The following is a 21488-nucleotide window of genomic DNA, read 5'->3' as shown; positions in this document are numbered from 1 at the left end:
GCTCTAAAAAAATCGCGAAAGTCAAAGTCCCGCCAAAATAAATGCTTGTACGATATCTTTTTTGCGATACATTATTATTTCAATATTTCTTTTTTGAACGGCCCGGCCTACAGAAGATAAGCAAAGACTATAGTAGTGTAAATGGAAACTTTTACTATTGACTTTCAGCTAATCGAGATTTTTAGATTTCCTGTTAATTTTGTTTCTGAATGGTTGATGCTGATGTGGATTTTAAGGGGAGTGACATCATTATTCTAATGGAGACTTTTAAAGAACTTTTTAAATGGGATTTTTTGAAGCTATTGTCCAATTCTGATGGGGATTAAAAGATATAGTTAAGCGAAAAGATTTTCTTTTCATTAACTCAAAGTTTATGTGTTGTACTTTACAAGAAAAGATTGAAAATTACAAAGTAAAAGCATTACAAAATTAGAACATTTTAAAAGCAAATTATGTGTATCAATTTCTAAAAATTTAACAAAGTTGTTCCTCTTGATTTATTAGAATAAACAAAATTACTTGTGAAGAAAGTGTGGAAATTATTTTTCAATGCTATTCATTCCTAATACAGTTCAGAAACATATTTTATCCAAAAATTAACACCTGTTATACATCAAAGTTTTCTGAATAAGCTTTTTATCACAATAGATACAAAACAATTTTTAAAACAGTCCAATCAAACACAACTTGTAAACAGAGAAATTTTTGTTTTTAGTTTCTTATTTTTTTTCTCTCACTATAAAAGCTTGCTGAAGGATGATTAACATTGGTTATGATCTTTATTATCCACCGCAAACAACGGTTCCAGATCATGCAAAATACCACGTTTTGAAATATTTTGCTTCTCAGTGCCATTTTTTGCTATTGAAGTGAAAATTTATGATTGGAGATAAACGTCAAAATCTGAGTCGTAATTTTCAAAACCGCTTACGCAATCGAGATAGTTTGAAAGTGAATCATCATCAATTTCCTTTAAGTTCATGAATTCGAGCGAGAGATGTTCTACATCGGAGCTAGAGGTACAGTCTTTCTTGAACTCTAGTTTTAAATTACTGTTTATCGTTAAATTAACGGGTTGAAGTGAGCTTACTTCAAAAAAACTTATGTCAGCTTTATCCTCATGGTCTTGATGTTGGCTCCGAAGCGATTCGTCAGTTTCATTTTCAAATTTCATGCTTCGAATTCTGAAAGACTCATCAGTTTTACTTTCTCTTTCAGATTGTAGAGCCTTAAAAGATGTTATAGTATTTTCTGTTTTAAAAGTAAACGATTCGGAACTTGACTCATCTGGGTTAGATTGATTTACATTGCAGTCATATTTGCAGAAAGATTCCCTTTCTGTTTGTAAAATGTTTGGATCGGAACTCGACTCATCTGAGTTACTTTGACGTTCATTGTAGTCATGTACGCTTCTTAAGCCACACATTTTAAAAAAATAGGAAGCACTGTTCACATTTAATGCAGGAGAACCCATTTCTTGTTGACCATCCAGTAGACATTCATTATTCCCCTTTTCTAAGTAGACACTTGTATAGTCCACATTTTCATCATCTTGTTCATTATGTCTCATCCTTGCTAGGTTTGTCGATTCTGTAGAGGCAAAGTTTGAACTTTGAGAAACATAAACGTCTTCATGATACGCTTTTTCAGTTGAACATTCATTGTTAGAATTCAGTCTATCTAATTCTTTAGCAGAATTATCGTCGAAGGGTGTAGTCATCTGCACGAAGTCCGAATTAAAGTGAAGAAGTTCGTTGTCGGCATGAGGAAGGGTGTTAGGAGGCCGCACATCAGAGCTCGTTGTGCTCTTCAACGTGCATAGATTATCATTGAATTCCGTTGAAGAACTTTGGCTTTCATCGTTAGTAATTTCGTTCAATTCCTTCATTAACTCGTCAATAAGTTCTCTCAATGAACCTCTTTGTACCTGTGTACTACCATAGTTCCGATGATCTGCTGCCAATTGATTTTGATTATAAGTTTCGGAGACTGTTTGCATCGGTAATTTATAGGCAAAAGAACTAAACCCTTCCAACCCTTTCGTAAAGGAAGACATTTCGAATCTATTAAAAGTTTCTTTTCCTCCAGCGGAGATATTGTCTTGTAGCATGTTTGCTTCGATTTCTGTTGTTACGTAACTGAAACTTAAATGGTGTGGACTTTTGAAAAGGCTTTTGGAAAACCATCTATTATCAGTGTTGTATTCTTCCATAGGCATTCCAACGTCCGATTTATATAAATCTATGTGACAAGTTGTCTCGAAGAAACCTGTGTTTCGTTTGCTGCGGTCAACATTTGTGATCGGATATAGATTTTTTGGAGGAGAAATTTCCGTTCTTCTATCAGAAGGTGCGTTGAGGGTAGATGGAAGCCTTCCAAAAAAGTTTTGCTTTTTCTTCACTTTCGATTTCGATCTTTTCTTTCGTCTCGTTGTTCTGGATTCGCTTGCATTGTCACTGATAATCCACCATGAACTTCTGTTTGGTTCGTTTTTGATAGCTTTAAATTTCGTGTATAGTGACAGATTATGTCTGATAGAATTCTGAAAGAGAAAAAACGTATATTAAAGCTATTGCTTCAATCTCAAATTGTTAAATGAAGACATGAAGGATAAAACAATAAATTCTAAACATAAACAATTAATAATTAATGATTTCCAATAATGATGTAAACCGATCTACAGCAACAGAAAAACCTTTCTCTTAAAACACCAGCAATAAGTAAATGAACATTTTAAAGTTTATTACTTATTTCTTAAGTTTATTGCTGATTAAGAAAATAAACTTTTAAAAAATGTGACCTATGCTGCCTAACATGGCGATAAAAAAAAAATAGAAAGTTCTCAAGAGTTCATTAGTTTTAAATGATTTTTGAAAGAAAGAATATTTTTTACAATTTCTTTTTATTACTGTAGGTGATCGGTTATCTAGAAAAAAAATACAAAAACCCAGGAATTATATTGGAAACGTTTAAACGAGAAAATCAGAAAGATAATTCTGAAAAGTATCCAACAAATGTTTCTGCCAGGTTTCTTTGTACAAAGCAGCAGACCCAACCCCACACTTTTAAGTAAATTCGCATACATTTAAAGAAGCAAAATCAATTGACAGAAAAGTTGACATCATACAAGATAAACATTACGCTAAAACTTTAAATACAGCAAAGTCCTCGTTATATCACTCATTCGGATGCATCGTGCTTTCCGTTTGTCTTCCGAAAAATAATATTGAAAAAAAAAACATATTGCTTCACAAAGGAGGAAAAAAAAATGTTATACTTCTCTGAAAGAGTATTTTCTTCTCTCTCAAAGAGAATGAACGATGAACCAAACTGGTATGTTTTCTATCCCTTTCAGACGGAATTTTGAAATACTTAACCAAAAGTCTTTTTATTTACTAGACAGTGTACTATGGTAAAGAATATCTTATGGACAAAATTTCAAGTTTATAGGTGAGAAATTGAAAGATTTATGACGCGTCCAATAATCCGGACATATACACTCTGTCGCAAAAAAATATATGCACCCAGAAGAAATTGAGCTACACTCACGAAACTTGGCAGGCATGTAGTGCATGCCAAGGAGATAAGAAGATGATTAAAAATTCAGAATAAATGATAATTTTAATAAGCAGTTACAGCATGCAAAAGGTTACGAATCAGTAAGTAGTAAAGCCATCTCTGGAAGCTATACAAGCTGAAACACGACGTGGCATCGAATCAATTAGGTCATTTATGACCCCTGCGGACGATCGTGCCATAATCTTTGCAACTGCGTCGTTAATTCCCCTGTATCCCGGGATGGCTGCAGTTGCCTTCCCAGCACTTCACAAACATGCTCTATTGGCGAAAGGTCTGGTGACCTGGCAGGCCATGGAAGTACATCATATCTCTGAAGACAATGTTAACAGAATCGCGCAGTATGTGGACGAGCATTGTCCTGCTGATAAATGGCACCTGGGCGACTTTATAGCATGGGAAGAACAATCGTCGTTAAAATGCTGTCCACGTATCTGCGAGCTGTCAAAGTGTCTTGGAGAACAACTAGAGGTGGTCGTGTGTCACAAGAAATCGTTCCCCACACTGTTACACCTTATGAAATGGCTGTATGCCTCTCGACAACAAATGCCGGTTCGGAACTCTGACCGGTGCGCCTCCACACACGTGTACGGTGATCATCAGTACTGAGACTGAATCGGGATTCACATCTGAAGATCACGCGCCTCCAGTCTGTTACACTCCAAGCTGCCCGAGGTCGGCAAAAATCCAGTTGACACTGCTTGTGATGTGGGGTCAGTGGCAAGCGTCTTAATGAACGTCGGCTCCTTAAGCTAACTTCGGTCAGTCGTCTCCTAATGGTTTCCCTTTATAACACCGGATGCCTGGAAGGAGGTAAGTGGCGTTGAATCGATGCTAGCGACGTTGTCGGTGTCGACGTGGCCACTCTTCTGATTGCGCGATCCTCGCGTTCATTTGTGTTCCTGGGGCGCCCTGACCCTCCGCGACGGTAGACTCTCCCTTCCGTGATCCACTGTTGCCAACACCGAGCAACTACCATGTCACTCCGACCGAGATGGCGGCCAATACTCTTGTTTGACCAACCTGCTTCTTTGAGGCCTATTATACAGCCCCAATCAAACTCCGTCAGCTGTTCGTACTGCCGCCGATTACGTCGTACAGACATCTTAAGTCACAATACAGTCTACCGAAGTCAACAGATTCGATTGAGTAGCCCTACAACACAAGTACTCATGCTTTTAAACTCTCCCACCTGTGCAACTCACATGCTTATAGCGCGCTTAGCCTTGTTTCATTATGGCTGAAATTTTAATCATTTGCATATCGGCTACCAAACTGCATTTGTGCCAAGTTTCATGATTGTGGCTCTAATTCTTCTAGGTGCTATATTTTTTTTGCGACAGAGTGTATTTTTGAAATACATATTTCAGATAATAAAACGATGAAACATCAAACAAATTTCTTTGTAAAATATTCTTTAAACAATAATAAAACATAATATAAGCATTTGGAATGATTAATATAAAATTATATATGTTTTAAAAAATCATAAAAAAGAAAACTCGCTTTTGCTACAAGAATCCGTGGTTGGGAAAATGAGCCAGTCCCATTCTCCCAACCCCTATTTCTTTATTGTCAATCCCAAAATGAAAAGTTCTTGCACAGATAATAATAAGCAGACTGTAAAGAATCAACTACGAAAAAAAAATCGAGTAATTTATTCAATCAATAAATGATAAGCAGCTGTTTCAAGTTCATGTCCGGTATACTGGACGCCACGTCTGAAAGGGCTATAAATCTTAATTCCTTGCAGTTTAAGCTACAATTTTCCGATTCGTAATCCTCCATAACATAACAGAATCATTTTTTAGAGAAAAATTGGTGAGCCTACTTTCTTTTGTTTCTATTAAGAAAATCGCATTAATATGACAATCAAATAATAATTTTGTAGGTGCAGATCATCAATTTTTACGATAATTGAATCTTTACTTTTTGTGATCTACATTGTAGCGCGTTTTCGGATCTATCGCACTTTTGTCTCCCGACAAGCGCGATATAAGGAGACGTTACTGTGTTTTATAGATTTGTCGAGTAGAGGCATGCTGTATCCAAAGTGATAGAAATGTAGTAGTCGAAAGTGATTGAAAACCCAAAATGATTTGACGGGTTTGATGATGAAATAACAACAAGGTGCTAAAACCTTAAATTGAAATAAAAACCTATTTTTGCCGACTGGTATTAGACCCAACTAGTAATCTTTTTTACAGCCGATCAGCTTCCTTTGTTTAACAGTTTTGCTTGTTGTAACTAAAAATTTGTTTCACGGTTGTTCTGTTTTGAAAGCACACAGACTTGTTTCTATTTTTTTTTAAATGCAAAACGGAAAAATTCTAATTTTTCACGGTGAGGAAGGACTTTGGTCTTTTGAAAAGAACCGACTTGTCTGTTTTCATATATTTTTGTTAAATTAGAGAATAAAAAATTTAATATTGCAGCAGAAGGAATAACTCTGTGTTTGTTGAACCTCGACAAGTAGAGGAATCCAAACCAATCAGTTGTGCCTAACTATTTTATACGCCCTATTTTATAATATAAAGCCCCTGGATGAATTTCATTAGCTTCTGCTACAAGAAAGAACACACAGTCCATTCAGATATTCCATGACACCACGGTTTGAGAAATTTTTCCACGCAAAGCAAGCCCACCCGATGCACTAATTTTATCTTGACATTTAACTAATGCTGTACTTTAAGCATCTATTTTTCTATAATTTTTTAAAAGTTATGAAATTTAGTAAAACTATCAAAGTTTATATTAAAACGTAGTAATAAAAAATATGCTTTGTTGCAAAAAATCTATTTTATGTAATTTACGGTATCGTTTTCCAATTTAATTTCAGGAAGGGATTACTGAAGTTAGATTGTTACAAAAATTGAAGGGGTGGAGGGGGGGGGACTGCAGAATAATTTCTATATGAATAAATGGGGCTTAGGTGAAAAAAACTTTGAAAAACCCTGCCTTAAGCAAACATTTTCAGCTCTAAATTAAAATTGATCTTTTTTTCACATTTTCTTCCAAAAAAAAAAAAAGTTTGTTATTCTTATTTTGCTTTAAAATCCCGAGCATTTCTATTTCATCTCATGTGCAACATTTAAAAGAAAATAAAAATTACATTGATTTCGAAAAATTACATCAAGGAGAAAAAAATAGAGGCAATAAATATGAGTTAAAATCAAATTAGTTTCCTTTTACTGGGGGAGGGGGAGGCGTGTTCTAAAAAAAGCCGTGGAAATTATGCAATAACTCAATGTAAATGCATTAATTTTAATGGCCCATTTTTCAGTTAAACTTTTTTTACTATTAAATATTTTTTTCATATCAATTCAACATTAATTTTATGAAACATTTGATAAAAGAAATTCAGTTTTTAAAGATAAAAACCAAAAAACCAAAAAAGTTAAACAAAAATGGTTCAACGAAAAAGGAGCATTGCAAAAATATTTTACGTCATTATTTTATGAAAACTTAAAAGCCATGATACCTATAGTCCTATGACTTATCTGAAATCTTCGCTTTTATTTCTCATGATTCAATTATCTTCCAATGCACCGCATTTTCTCCCCAATACCTCAAACTTCGCAACGGTACAATCAGTTTTTTCGGGAAGCTTAAAATAAATATTATGCATAGCGGGAGAACTTTCTGCTCTCGTGTGTTCAAGAAGTTATTTTTATCTCTTAGACACAAAAACCATATAAATGTAAACATTTTATTTTCAAAACCTTCCCTTCGTTATCAAAAGATTGGAAAAGGAAATCGAACGCAAGATATAGAAGGGTGCCTCCTTTTTCACAGAAATTGACTGGGAGCGATTTCCGTTCGCTGGCACTTATTTTTAGGGCTCGCATTTTTCCCGACGGTACAGTATTAGTGCATTTTTTCTTTTTTTATTGTGTCAGTTATTTGGAACAAAAAGAAATAATTACTAAATATCAGATCTTTAATGATTCACAGTAGGATGTTAGTCACGAAAACTTTGAGTTAACAGTTTCTTAGAGGAACTTATTTTTAGGGCTTGTATTTTTCACGACAAGAATGTGATATATTATGAGTGAATTCTTTCTTTTTTTTGTGCCAGTTATTTAGACAAAAATCAATACTCACTAAATATAAGATCCTTGTTGATTCACAACTGAATGGTAATTACAAAAACACCGAGTCGAAACCACAGAATCTTAGTGGAACTTCCTTTTAATGCTTGCATTTTTCCCGACAGGCATGCGGTAAAGTATGAGTGCTTTTTTACCCTTTTTACTGTATCAATTATTAGGAACAAAAAGAAATCTATCAGATCGTTAATGATGGATGTTAGTCACGAAAACTTTGAGTTAACAAATTCTTCCTCGGACTTAATTTCAGGGCTTGCATTTTAACGACGGTACAGTATTAGTGAACTTCCCCCCTTTTTATTGTGTAAGTTATTTGGAACGAAAAAAAAAAAAAAACTTAATATCAGACCCTAAATTATTTACATTAGAAGGATAGTTACAAAAGCTTTAAGTTTACAAATACTTAGTGAAATTTATTTCTAGGACTCGCATTTTCCCCGAAGATACAGTATTAGTGCATTTTTCCCTTTTTACTGTGTCAGTTATTTGAAACAAAACGAAATAATTACTTAATATGGGATCCTTAAAGATTCCCAATATGATGTTATTCACGAAAACTTTGAGTTAACAGTTTCTGAACTGGAGTTATTTTTAGGGCTCGCATTTTCCCCAACGGTACCAGTGGCGAATTGGTTAAAGAAATCGGCCCTGGCATAAAGGAATGTCGCGGCCAGAGCTGTGGAGTCGGATTCGGAGTCGAAGAGTCGGAGTCGGACTGATTTTGGGCTAAAGGAGTAGAGTCGTTAGAAAGTCTGCCGACTCCAACTCCGGGCTTCTTTTTTTCTTTCATATTCACTGACTCTCCTTGCATTTTTTAAAAACTGACTACCAATTGAAATATTAGGCAGCAGAACATGCATAAAAAGCTACTAATCAGAAAATAACTGCCATTATGGCAATCAGCTAGCTTGAGTGCTAACCGAACTTTCTGTAGCCGTCCCCTAGTTTGCTTGCCTTTTTAATTAACTAATAGCAACTGTCAGCAAACAGTTTTGTTGCCTAACATTTTCAAGTAATCACTTTCAAATAAAAATAGAAATATAGTGTTTTGTTCGATCTCAGTTATAAAATAGTAAAAGGAACGTAACAATTTAGTAAGTCAAGGCCCGTAGTTCAGGTGGAAACTTTTGAGGGTGATCGGCTAATTGAAATAAGGTCTGGCGAGAAAGCACGAATCCAAAAGATCCGATGAAATAATCTGTTTTTTTTTTCTTTCTTTCTTTATTAAGACTATTTCTATAAGGTTGCTTCTCTCTAAAAAGTATGGAATAAAATAAGTGTAAATAATTTCTTGATTACAACTAGGGTTTCCGATCCCGATCCCGAATCTCGCAGTTATTTAGCGGAATTGATCCCGCGGGATCCCAATCCCACATTTTTTTTTCCCATTCAAGTATTTTCCAGCTTTTGCCGCTCATAAAACGATTATTTTCACAAACATCATTTGAAGTTTGAATCTTCTTCTTCGTGTATCTACAAGAAGAGTAACTAAAACTGTTTGTCTCATATGACCAACAATGGATTTACCACTTCAGAACACAATAAAAATAAAGAATATTAATAATAACTTATTTCAAGCACCGGTTCCATTTAATCTCTGAATTTCTCGAATTTCACTTTCTTTTAACTCTGTTCCTCGTGACATGTTTGTAATTCGTTTATCGTTTTCTCTAGTTAACAGCTGACGTCATAACAACGTGCAGAAAATTTGAATATTGCACATTATTTTCAAAAAAAAAACAGGTGTTTTAATTAAAATTTTAGGGTGTCTTCTAATTCTGTCCATGGTATTTTAATTTATTTTTTATTGAACTCTATTAAAATATCATTTCTGTAAAACCATTACGTGTAATAACAGAATAAATTTACGTTTTTGACTTATTTGAAAAACATTTTTAAGCTCTGAATCTTTTCTTTTTCTATTCGTCAAATTCGATAGGTGTCTTATAACTATGTCCACCACTGTAGTTCATTTTGATTTGATTGTTGGATGTTAAACATATTCTTTGTCAAAACCTTTTCCAACAATGTTTGCATGAAGAAAATCCGTCTATAAGTTTGTGGTTAAATGATGTTTTAATTAAAATGTTAGGGTGTCTTCTAATTTTGCCCATGGTATTTTTATTTATTTTTTATTGAACTCTTAAAATGTCATTTTTGTAAATCAATTACGTGTGATAACAGAATAAATTTATGTTTTTGACTAATTCGAAAAAACATTTTTCGTTGTACTATTCGTAAAATTCGATAGGTATCTTATAACTATGTCCACCACTGTAGTTCATTTTGATTTGATTGTTGGATGTTAAACATATTCTTCGTCAAAACCTTTTCCAACAATAATTGCATGACGAAAAGCCATCTATAAGTTTGAAACCTACATTTGCTTTAAGTTTTTCCGCAGGAGTTTCAATCTTAAATTTTTCAACTGCTTATTTTGAACCTTCGTTTAGAGACATGATTTTTGTCAAAAACCTGTTCCAACACTTTGTTTCAAGTTTGGAGTTTAAATTTTTAAAATTTACACGTAGGCGCAATTATTTAACTTTCTTTTGAATTGTTAATTTTGAACGTCCGGTTTTGAGTTTTATCTGTCTAGAGTTTTATCCAACCTATTTTGATGGAAACAAATACGTCTGCAAGCTTGAGATCAATATTTGCTTTATATTTTCTCGCAGGCACTAATTTAAAAAAATTTCCTGATTAAATTGTTTAGGATAAAACTCCCTAAAATAATTAATTCCCTTTTTAAGCATGCCGTTTCAGTAAGTTCTAACAATTAATGTAATTTTATAGCAATATTTTGAATTTAAAATACTTTTGCTTTATGTTTTGCTCTAAATTTTTATCGTGACCCAAAATAAAAAATGGAAGACAAAAATTGAAAACATTATAGCGAAAATAAAAATTTTGAGTAATAATAACAGTTATTTGCAACAAAAGCGACACCATTAATATGTTTATTCCTCGCCAATATACATAATTTTTTGATTTGCTAGAAATTGAAAAAAACAAACAAAAAAAAAAAAAAAACAGGGTTCTAAAATAAGAGGGGGAAAAAGGTATTCAATCAAGATTTTTGTAACAAAATCTATTTCGCTCAAATCGGACTCTTAAATGAAAAGCTATTCCGGAGGGGGGGGGGGGATGACAGAATGGCATAATTTTCCTTACTTCAAAACTCAGTAACTCAATTCTCCATTTTTCCGAAATATGTTTTTAATTATAAATATATGTTTGAATATGTTTGTTAGCGATATTTTTACAAAGCAATAGGCCTTTTGCATTTTGTTTTTGTGATTGCATTCTCCAATTTAAAAAAAAAAATAGCACAAGCTTTTCCCCCTCCGTTTTATGAGCAATCACGATTGCTCATTGTTTTTACTTGACCGTAGTTGATGTCTTATCCATTTTGAGGTTCATCGGCCTCCGCGCGGTTGCTCTTCTTGGGCGGTGGAGAGGGGAGGTGACGGGGACTCCTTGTCCTCGAACATATCCCCCCCCCCCCCGCTCGTCATTAATTTCATTTATACCCGACCCTCTCGACTTGACACCATCCTCTCTAGACAAAAACAGTATCCAGCATCAAGTCTCAGGCATTAATTAGAAGTTTGACATCTTGAATTTAAATTATGTTTTTCGCAATTATGATTGTGATGGGAGCAATTTGTAAAAACTAGAAGCCCAAAGCCCAATGAGTAGTGTCCTATCGCAGCTCATGATTGCCGAAAACATAAATCCCACCAAAAACATTCTGCAAAAAACTAGCCAAGTCTCAAAGGAGCTGTTTGTTTATCTCTAAAAAGTAATGAAATCTAGACAAAGTCATGACAAGTCGAAGGTTCCTTACTGCGATTTCTTTATTGTTATAGTTAATGTTGTGTAACTTGGCCGTTAAACATTCTTTATACGTTAGTGGGTACAAGTCAATTTTGTTTACACGTTTTCCAAGTGGCAATTTTCCATCGTCAATGGGTAGCGGTTCTGGCGACAGATTGGTGCAATCGTGTCATGGAGCACCTGGTTTTGTACCCTTGTGTACCCTTTAACGGCCAAGTCACACAACATTAACTATAACAATAAAGAAATCGCAGTAAGGAACCTTCGACTTGTCATGACTTTGTCTAGATTTCATTACTTTTTAGAGATAAACAAACAGCTCCTTTGAGACTTGGCTAGTTTTTTACAGAATGTTTTTGGTGGGATTTCACTTTTTTGTAGAAACATTTAATTTGTGTAATATTCGAGTAGACTAACGTTAGGCTAAATTAAATTAGAAGATGTGTCCCACTACGCTGGACTTTTGCAATGAGAGTCGATTTTTTTGTGTACCAAATAGTAGAAGGGGGCATTACCATATCTCTAATACAGCTGAGACCAGCTGAGGGTTCTTCATTAGATACTTCAGACTTTCGATTTTTGACATCAAATGAAGCGGCCAACCATGTTGAATATTTTTTGTAAAGGCGGTATGTCGATCTCTAATAGTTTGGTTGGGCTCTTGTGTTTTCTAATCAGGGTCACTCCAGATCTTCGATTATCCTAGTTTTTATAATTTTCCCTTTATGTGGCTATTAAACCCTAACTCTGTACCAAATTTCACCTCTCTGAGTTTATGGGAAGTACTAGTTCTATTTTGATGATCATGAGTGAGTGAGTGAGAGAGTGTCATAAATGCGAAACTTTGCTTTCGCTTAACTTCGGAACTAAATGACCTACAGACTTGAAATTTCGGATTTTAAGTATGTGATTATAGCTTACTGGATAAAATTTCTGTGTTCTGGTCTCATCAGAAGGTTCTCAAATAGGGGCCTGAAAATGCGGCGAAATGGTTCCAGTAAAGGATGGTACGGCAGTGTTTGTTTCGCGCTCGACTTGGCAGGGGCACTGCCGTGCCCCCCGATTTGAATTCAAGATGTATTTTTGATTATTTATTAGTTTGTATCTGTTAACATCACCCACCTTTTTTTTACCCTGGACTGCATCATTGCCGTATGATTAACATTCGGGACTAGTCGGTAACGTTCCTGTAACTGTTGTTAAATATTTTAGGTTAAGGGGGTCCTGGACACAAAAATCATCAAATTTTGCAATTTTTTAAAAAAATCCGTTTTTTTTTCGCTTAAAAGACCGATTGAATCTTGTTTCTATCTTAATTAGAACGAAAGATATAATTATTTTTGTTGCATGCATTTAACTAATATTATACTTAACTTTAAAACTTGAAACACATTTTTCTCCATGATGCAATTTTTCCCGATTTTTTGCATTCTAACTCTTATAAGTCAAGAACTGATAGAGATAAAATAATGAAATTTGGAACATATCTTTTTCACGCAGTTTACTTTAATTTGTATTCGGCAAATTTGAAAAAAAAGTTTTCTGCAAAAAATATGATTTTTTTAAAAAAAGTATCTTTGAATTTTTCGAAATTTTTCTTCAAAGAGTTTCAATTTTTTATTGAATTATTTTTTTTCAAATCGCCGAATAAAATTCAAAGCTTAGATATTTGCGCATAATTTTTTAAAATAAAATTTGAAAATTGATCAAGAATATTTCAAGTTTTAGTAATTTAAAGCAACCCCCTTCTTTGAAAAAACAAATTAAATTTTAATTTAAAAAAAAAATAGTATTTTTGTAATTATTTTTCTAATTAAATATATGGGGAATCAGTGAAAATTTTTTCAAAACTCTAAACTTTAATGAAATTGTTTTCAAAATGTCATTAGGGAGAGTAAATCTCATTTGGATTTGAGAGAAAAGTTCCACGAAGGCTTATTTTCCTCATTATCACGTAACAGGTCCTACAATTAAAACTATTTTTGCATAAGGGTTTTTAAAAGTTTCGACAAAAAAAAAAAATGCACTTAACGCAAAATAAAAGTTGTACAGGTGAAAGTGGAATTGGGAGTAAAACCATACATTGGTTAAAGAATTCTCATTCATCAGTATCTATGCTGACTCCTTTCTATCAGAAATTTTACAATATACAAGGTGTATGGCTTCTATCCCGGATGCGGTAGCTCTTCCGACCGAATGTACCCTACTATAAATACAAAATGACTTAATGGGTATCAAAATCTTTTGAGCACTTTTTATGTTACTGTTTCGTAAAATCTACTGGTCACAGGTGCAATTAGGAAAAAGTCGCAAGTCGTTCTAATTCCAGAAGACCGGAAATCGGTTTTCGGCGAATTCTGTAGTGTTTGCTGGTCAATGTAGGAGAATGTGGGGCACAGTGAAATGGTTAAGATGAGTTATATTTTTCAATATGAACAAATTGGAGTTTTGTTCTAATATTTGCATTCATAAAGAAGGAACAATACATTTTTTAATGAAGCTTGCACTGAAACATTGTTTATTATTTTTGGCAGTAACTTGGTACCTCCAAAAATGGTGGAAATTGTTTACTTCTTTTTTTCATAAAGCAAAGTGAAAAATAAATGAGTGAATAAAATAGTGAATAAATTAATAAATAAGATAATTATTAAATGAAAGAATGCAAATGAGAAATAAGTAATAAATAATTATGCAAGTGATTTGATAAAGTATTGAATAAGCAAGCAAAACGAACTATTGCACTTTGTCCCATCCACTTTGTGCACTTGAATAGTTGTACAAATTATTTTAAACGCAAATAAGTCTAATATTAAACAAATAAATACTGCACCGAAAATCAGTAGATCTCAATTCATATTTAAAACGTTAATAACAAGAACTTTATCATTTAATAATGACAAAAATCAATTTTGACTTTCAAAAAAATATTACAATGTGTGTTTCAAATTTTGGAAATTGCTTTTATTATCATATTCTTTGATTTTCCATGGAAACTTTATCTTAACTAGAATAAACTGCAAGTGTTACTACGTAAATAAATTATTATCAGATAGGTGGCACTAAAAGCGGAGTAAATATTTCATCATTTCACTTTGGCCCGTATTTCACTTTGCCTCCCTGTCCCTATATCATAAACTGTCAAAAAACACAAGATTCAATCATAAGAAATAAGCGTAATATTTGAATGAAATTTTTTTCAAGGCTATAAAAAAGACATTCAAAACTTCATACGAGGTGCGTCCCAATTTCCTCTAGAGTTTAAAAGGCTTATTAAAACAAATGTTGCCAATTAAGTAACAGCGTTGATTTTTTTTTTTTGAGAAAAGAAACATTACAAATTGTTTTCCACAAATGCTCGATTTTTGAACATTTTGTGACGCGGCAGATACGAGTATCAAGTCTAAAGTCTAATTCACATCTCACTCGCTGCAATATGTCACAATCGATGGTCGTTCATTTTCCAACAATAAAGGATACTCCATCCAACGTCACTATCTGACAGTCGTCCGCTATTTTCCTCAATTACAAGCTTCGTGGTCGTAGAATTGGACAAGGCTCTGACAACGACAACATCCTTTTTTCGTGGCCATCGCGATCTCCAGATCAAACTCCATGCGATTTTTTAGGTTACACCGAAGACCTTGTGTTTGTGCACCCTACGTGATTTACAATATTTACACCACAGAATTACAAACGCATTCTCTACCATTGATCGTAATGTGTTACACCAAATAAAACTAGAATTTGACTTCAAATGTTGAAGGCAAGGCAAGTCATTTCCTATGCCGAGCTGATGAGTGCTAATAAGCATGGAACTGTAGTCCTCGGCTGAAACGACTGAGCTGGCTGTGTATTTCATGTATTTCTGCCTTAGTCCTGGCTATAGGGTGGTAACATACTGAAACTACCACTGTCTTGCCTTCATGCTTCGAGTTGAACCGAACCATTGCTTCGGTCACTCGTTTGGTCAGTGCTAATTCTATATTAGCTACCAGTTTGTTTGGCACTCTTGGCTTCCTTAACCCATTAATGCCGGTTTCGAAAAAAACAATAAACTGTGATAATTTTATTAGTATTTATTTATTTTATGTCTATATATTATAATTTTTTTCCCGGTTGGTATATTTTTGTACCAACCGGCATGAATGGGTTAAGAGGTTTTCCACCTCCAGCTCAGTCATTTCTTATGCCGGGCTGATGAGTGGTAATAAGCACGAAATTGCAGTCCTCGGCTGGAATGACTGAGCTGGCGGTGTATTTCATGTAAAAACTTGAAATGTTTCTTTCTCCAGTAAAGTCAACGTTGTAGCTGTGTTGATACTACGTTTGTTCTAATAAATGTAGAGCTGGAAGCAATAACATGGTAACCCACACTTCATGCAAAATCAAAAGATAGAAACGTTGTTAAAAACAGTACTATTGGGTTATCACCTTTTAGGATCACTCCGGGCCGGCTCTAGCAGTTTTGCCGCCCCGGACAAATCTGCAAAGTGCCCGCCTCTCTCCACAGTAAATAAAATAATTTTTTAAAAAAAGGTTCAAACGTTACTTGTTTTTATTTTTCGTTACAAATATAGTTAATTTCCCTTCCATTTAGTAATTCTATCTTTTTAGTATGAAACATTCTTCCAAAAATAAAACCTTTCCCCCCCTCCCTGCACCCCCTAAAATCGTTATGATTGAAAGCAGTTGGTTCGCCGTTGTCTTCACCTATCCATCAATTTATCGGTCCTAAGCACGGTCACAGCTTTCTACACTGTACGACGTGGCACAACAAGAAGATATTTTAAGGAGGGGGGGGGGGGGGTATGCTTAAAATTTCCTGCACTAGGAGGGGTCTGGAAGCTCTCCCCCCCCCCCCGGAGAAAATTTTAAAATCGTAGTCCTAAGATTGCAGTTTTAGACGATGGAAAGTTTCAGAGGACCCTCTGCGGAAATTTTAAGAAACTGAAGTCTTAAAAATGCGATTAGAAGCGATATGTGTTATCGTTAGAGTAAGGGATAGAACTTCAGTGCTGTCTTCAATCTTTTTTTTTTTTTGAAAACAGAGTGAAATCGATCACCTCTCATTCCAATTTTTGGATATTGAAGTTCCAAAACGCAGTTATCAACAAACTTTGATGATTAAAGAAAGGGGGGGGGGGGAGGGCTCTTTCGTTCTCCATCCAAAAAACTTGAAATAGAAGTCCTAAAAAGCAGATTTTTAAGCGATATTCAGGGACTAGGGTGAGAGTTTAAAGGTCTCATCTTATTTTTTTTTTAAATTATAGTTTTTTCATTTTCAGATTTCATATGAGAGCATCTTCTCCCTCTAATAAAAGAGGACTGCGTGCTAAGCATCTCAACAAATTTTCATTTTTAAAAATTCATTTTTTTGACGATTTGATTGATATTAGAAGGAGGGGTATGAGGCGCGAGGCCTGTATTCGGAGGTTTTCAAATTGGAAACCTTAAAAAACACAATTGTACACTATATTTGGTAACGTTAGGGGGTCTGCAATTTTTCAAACTTGTAGCTTCAAAAACGCAGTCTTAAACGATTTTCCATGTTTTTAGAAGGCGAAGTGCTGAGTAATTCTTCTCCTGGAAATGTAGCAAAATTAAATCCTTGGAAACGAGATTTGAGATGTCCTTCGATGATTTTGGCTGAGGGAGAAGGCTTTCGAATCGTAGCATTTTAAGGATTTTCTTATTTTTGAACTGTCTAACGTCTAAGAAAAAGAAGAGGTAAGGTTGAAAGAAATGTGAGGTTTGGGACGTGACTAACTGAGCAATAATCTGTAAACATCGAACAAAATAATTTTAAGGCTCTTTTTAAAAAAAATTAAAATTTTTCACAACATTCTATATTTTTTCCCTGTTAAAATTATACTTCGTATTCCCAAAAAGCGTTCGTTTCTTCTATTTAATAATATGGAATATTTTTGAAAAAATACTATACTTAGCTCTGGGGGGGGGGGGGGGGCGGGTAGAGCGAGCCCTGCGCGATCCAAGTCCAGACTGTAGAATGACAAAAACTGGACCACCAAAAATGTATAATTAATTAAAACGTCGTAAATAATTCTTACTTTTTACGCTATTGCTAGGGGTACCCAACGGGGAGGGGGGCATGGTGCAGATTTAGATTTTTCCCGGGCGCTGTTTTGGAGGGTATTTTTCTTTTTTTTGGGGGGGGGGGGTTGCTTTTGGTGAGGAGTCTTCGCGATATTTAGGTGGGTGCGTCCTTGCTTTTGGGGGGGGGGGTATTCCTGCTATTGTAATTTTTCACGGCGCCCCTGTACATGAAATATGGCTGTCCGGGGAGGCACACATTTTGGGAGATATTGCCTGTCGAACTACTGAATTAATTTTAAATCAATTTAATATTTGACAAAATTAGTTTGAAACAAAGATCTAACTTCAAAATCCGGACCTTATGTCCAGCCTGTTCAGACGACAACTTGACCTCATGTTCTAGCTGTACAGAATTGGGACCTTCTATCCGTGGAACTTATGTACGCAGGACCATATATCAGTTGGAGCTTCTGGACGTACGAGTATAATAATTATAATATTATTCAACCTCATGAATACAACACAAAAAAGCAAAAACGAATAATTACTTAAAAACATAAAACTTACTTCACTAAGATTCATTTCCTGTGAAATATATATTTATATTCTCTATAAATTTTTCCTTTGCTTAATGACGCTGATGGCAACGATATTTGAGGTAAATTGCAATAGTAACAAATCATATTCAGTTCTTCGGCTATAAAGATACAGAGCGGGCTTTCAAAAATCATTTTATTGGTTGAAAATTCTCTGCTGGTGTGTCTGGTTAATTTTTTGGAGAACACAATCAATTCAAAAAGAAAATACCATGTTATGGAAGAATGGAAGGGATGGCGGCGACAGTGGCACAAGTTTCTTTTTCTCTTTTTTATTGCTACGAAAGAAAAATACAACCCTTCCAAAACAACGCCAAAAGATTGCTCATATAGGCTTTTCCCCTCTTTGTTTAATCATACAGTACCCTAAGGCCCTGAACAGTACACGAAACAATTGACAAGAAGAGAGCGGCATGGACAATAGAGCTGTAAAAAAGCACATGGCCTAGGACCCAGAATCAAGCGGAGGATTCTGATGGGAATCGGACCCCACCCATTCTGTCTCGCTTTGCAACTAGACACATGACCGTCTGACGTTGGCAACAGCAACTACGGTACAAAGGGGCTTTAGGTACAATAAGCGTAGCAGAACAAAAAAGACCCTCAACGTTCAAGTACTATTCGGATTCGCAAAAGCTACAAAAAAATAATTATGTTTGCAAAATACTTCTGTACAAGTTTCTTCCTAATGAGAAATGTGTTTCAGACATTCGAACCAAAATGCCACTCCAAAAATTTGCCGCCCCGGACAGAGGTCCGGTTTGTCTGGCTCTAGAGCCGCCCCTGGGATCACTGCAAATTTGAAGGGCTGGGAGCAATAACATGGTAACCCAGGACTTCATGCGATATCAAAAGGCGGTAACCCAACAGCACTGTTTTTAACAAAGTTTCTACCTTTTGATTTTGCATGAGGAGTGGGCTACCATGTTATTGCTCCCAGCCCTTCAAATCTTCCTTACCTCGGTGGAATTGTAACACAACCTGTGTTCAGTTTTGCAAATTGTAGTCAATGAATTTCGATTAATTATGATGTGTCTTTATGGCTAAAAATAATTTTAATAACTGTTTTTATCCTTTTCAAAATTTAAAAAGCAAACCCATAAAAGGAGCGAGGTTCTTTACGGCTCAACATGGAGTTTAACCAGTGTTGTCTTCGAAAAGAGTTCAGACTCCCCTTGGCGCAAACTCAGCCAGTGAAATTTTTAGGATTTTAATTTTATGAGATTTTCATCTTATTTTACGCGATCTCGTTCTTGGGGAGACGAGGGGGGGGGGGGGCTAGTAGCAATTGCTATGAGTGGGTTGCGTGTTTAGTGGGATATGCCGTGAACACTCCAGGTTTAACTTCACATCACTTTTTTTCGATAGTAAATTCAACGTCGAGTTTTTAAATTTAAGAATAAGTTTATTGCACATGAATAATGGTTGGATTTGTAAGATAACACTGCATCGTTCAACGGGTTCAGATTCTTCTTGCTGAAGCGACTCAATAAAACAATAAATTGATGCAAAACAAAAACAAATTTTCCTGACCAGATTACCATGAATGAGAAACATCAAATTGGACCCCAAAGGGTGAAAAATTGAAAACCTCCGGAAGAACTCACCTTCCATCCTGCCGAACTGCTGGTGTCTCCCTGGTCCCGGAAGTAGGGGACATTCCGGACGATCCAGTCGTAGATCTGGGACAGGGTGAGCCTCTGTTCGGGGGACGCCTCGATCGCCTGCGTGATGAGGTCGGCGTAGGAGCTGTCGCCCCACGGGTTCCGGCGCTTCTTGGCCGCGACCTCCGTGCCTCCGTCCCAGCTTCGCGCGAGGCCTTCTCTCATTTCGGCGCGCCCTTTTCCGATTGACAAGCCCGTGCTGGCCACCGCCGAAAAAAGGCTTCCGACCGACATCTCGGCTGGTCAGTTTCCCGGAATTCACCGTCTTTTGTCTCTGGGCAGATAAGGGAATCTAGGTGCGATTACTATTAATACTTCAATTTTCCTCAGATTACGTTAAAAACTATTCCCCAAGGCACTTTCTGGAAGAATATTTTCCCTGGTGGAGAAAAGTTTCATTCCAAGAAAAATCAACTGTAGAACTTTCAAATAAAGTTTTCAAAAATGAATTCTTTTAGGGTTACTTTTCACCGTGTTGGTTAACATTTGCACCAGTTCAAGATTTTTTGTATATTTTACTGTTAAAAAAAAAAGTCTCAGTGATACTCATGTCAAGATTATGAAGAAGATTTCAACTCTTCTTTTGATTAAAAAAAAAAAAAGTTAAAAATACTGTGCACAGTTATTGCCTTATTTAATAATTCTGAAGCTGTTATTCGGAAGTTTATTTTAAAGTTATTTAAAAGGCTCTTCTTATATTCAAATATTCTACGCAATATTATCAATGAAAGAAATCTTGTGATGTTGTGAAGTTGGAAGGAAAAGTTTTTTATACATTCAGAAACTTGATTTTCTTCCTTTAGAGTTGCACTACTTCAATTAAAATAATTGGCTTTGCATCCCATTTTTGATGTAGATCAAAGTAAACCTAAATGGCAGGATTATTTTTAATCAGGGTATTATTTCTTAATTTTGGAGAACTATACAACACATTGGTATTTTACCTGAAGCAAAGTATATTTTTTAACATTTGAGCAGGTATAGGTACTATAAGTTGAATTGACATACAGAAAATGTTTTTCTTATTCATGAAATTGATTTTATTTCACAGACAACGTTATGACAGTAATTCTGCTGGGTAGGCTAGGAGTAAGGCGTTGGTCCTTTACGCCTTGATCCTGGGTTTTCACCCGCGGTGATCAGTCGGAGGATTTTCGAGATGCAGAAAATCGTCATCCCCCATGTCGTACGATTGTGCGGCATGAAAAAGATTCCTTGGGGTATTCGTTTGACTCTGAATGTTCACTGTAAAATTAAAATCCTGGTGAAAAATCCCAGGTGCCTCCATCTGGTGGAAACTGGGCGTCAAAATACGCTTTGCCATTGACATCCGCACCTGAATGATGGTGGCACTTAAAGGAGGTCCAACTTTGACACCCTCTTCGGCAGTATGTGGGCAATAGCGTGTCGAGTGCTAGCTCAATTGTTTATGATTTATCAGTGTCGTAAACATGTAACTTAAAATATCGTTAAAGAATATAATCCAGAGGCGTTAAATCGCGAGAACGTTTTTCGCAGTAAACTAATTGCGTTACTTTCCAGCAGCGTTGGATCACTGGCTCAAAATCATAGAATTCAAACATAAATGCCATTTTCCCCTTTACAAATGATCTACGAAGCAAACCTTTATACAGGGTGTATCAGCACAG

The 21488-nt window shown here is 35.4% G+C and overlaps 1 protein-coding gene across 1 annotated transcript; it reads right to left on the bottom strand.

The window, feature by feature from the left end:
* Positions 1 to 546: 546 nt before the first annotated feature.
* LOC129216463 (uncharacterized) lies at positions 547 to 20073 on the bottom strand. The gene is made up of 2 exons (XM_054850677.1): positions 19783 to 20073; positions 547 to 2542 (listed from the first exon to the last, which is right to left on the bottom strand). Exons 1-2 carry the CDS (start codon positions 20071 to 20073, stop codon positions 878 to 880), a joined length of 1956 nt encoding a protein of 651 aa, XP_054706652.1. The 3' UTR covers positions 547 to 877.
* Between the last annotated feature and the right edge of the window lie 1415 nt (positions 20074 to 21488).

Source organism: Uloborus diversus, chromosome 2 (genome assembly GCF_026930045.1).
Source record: "Uloborus diversus isolate 005 chromosome 2, Udiv.v.3.1, whole genome shotgun sequence".
NCBI lineage: Eukaryota > Metazoa > Arthropoda > Arachnida > Araneae > Uloboridae > Uloborus > Uloborus diversus.
Note: the sequence above shows the minus strand (reverse complement) of the source record. Positions and strands in the feature narration are given on the sequence as shown.

What these genes read in the sequence shown, in the direction of transcription:
- LOC129216463 (XM_054850677.1), bottom strand. Translation starts at nt 20,073, where the DNA reads ATGTCGGTCGGAAGCCTTTTTTCGGCGGTGGCCAGCACGGGCTTGTCA. An exon ending in GCAGTTCGGCAGGATGGAAG is followed by an intron (nt 2,543 to 19,782) that starts GTGAGTTCTTCC and finishes TTTCTCTTTCAG; the next exon opens with AATTCTATCAGACATAATCT.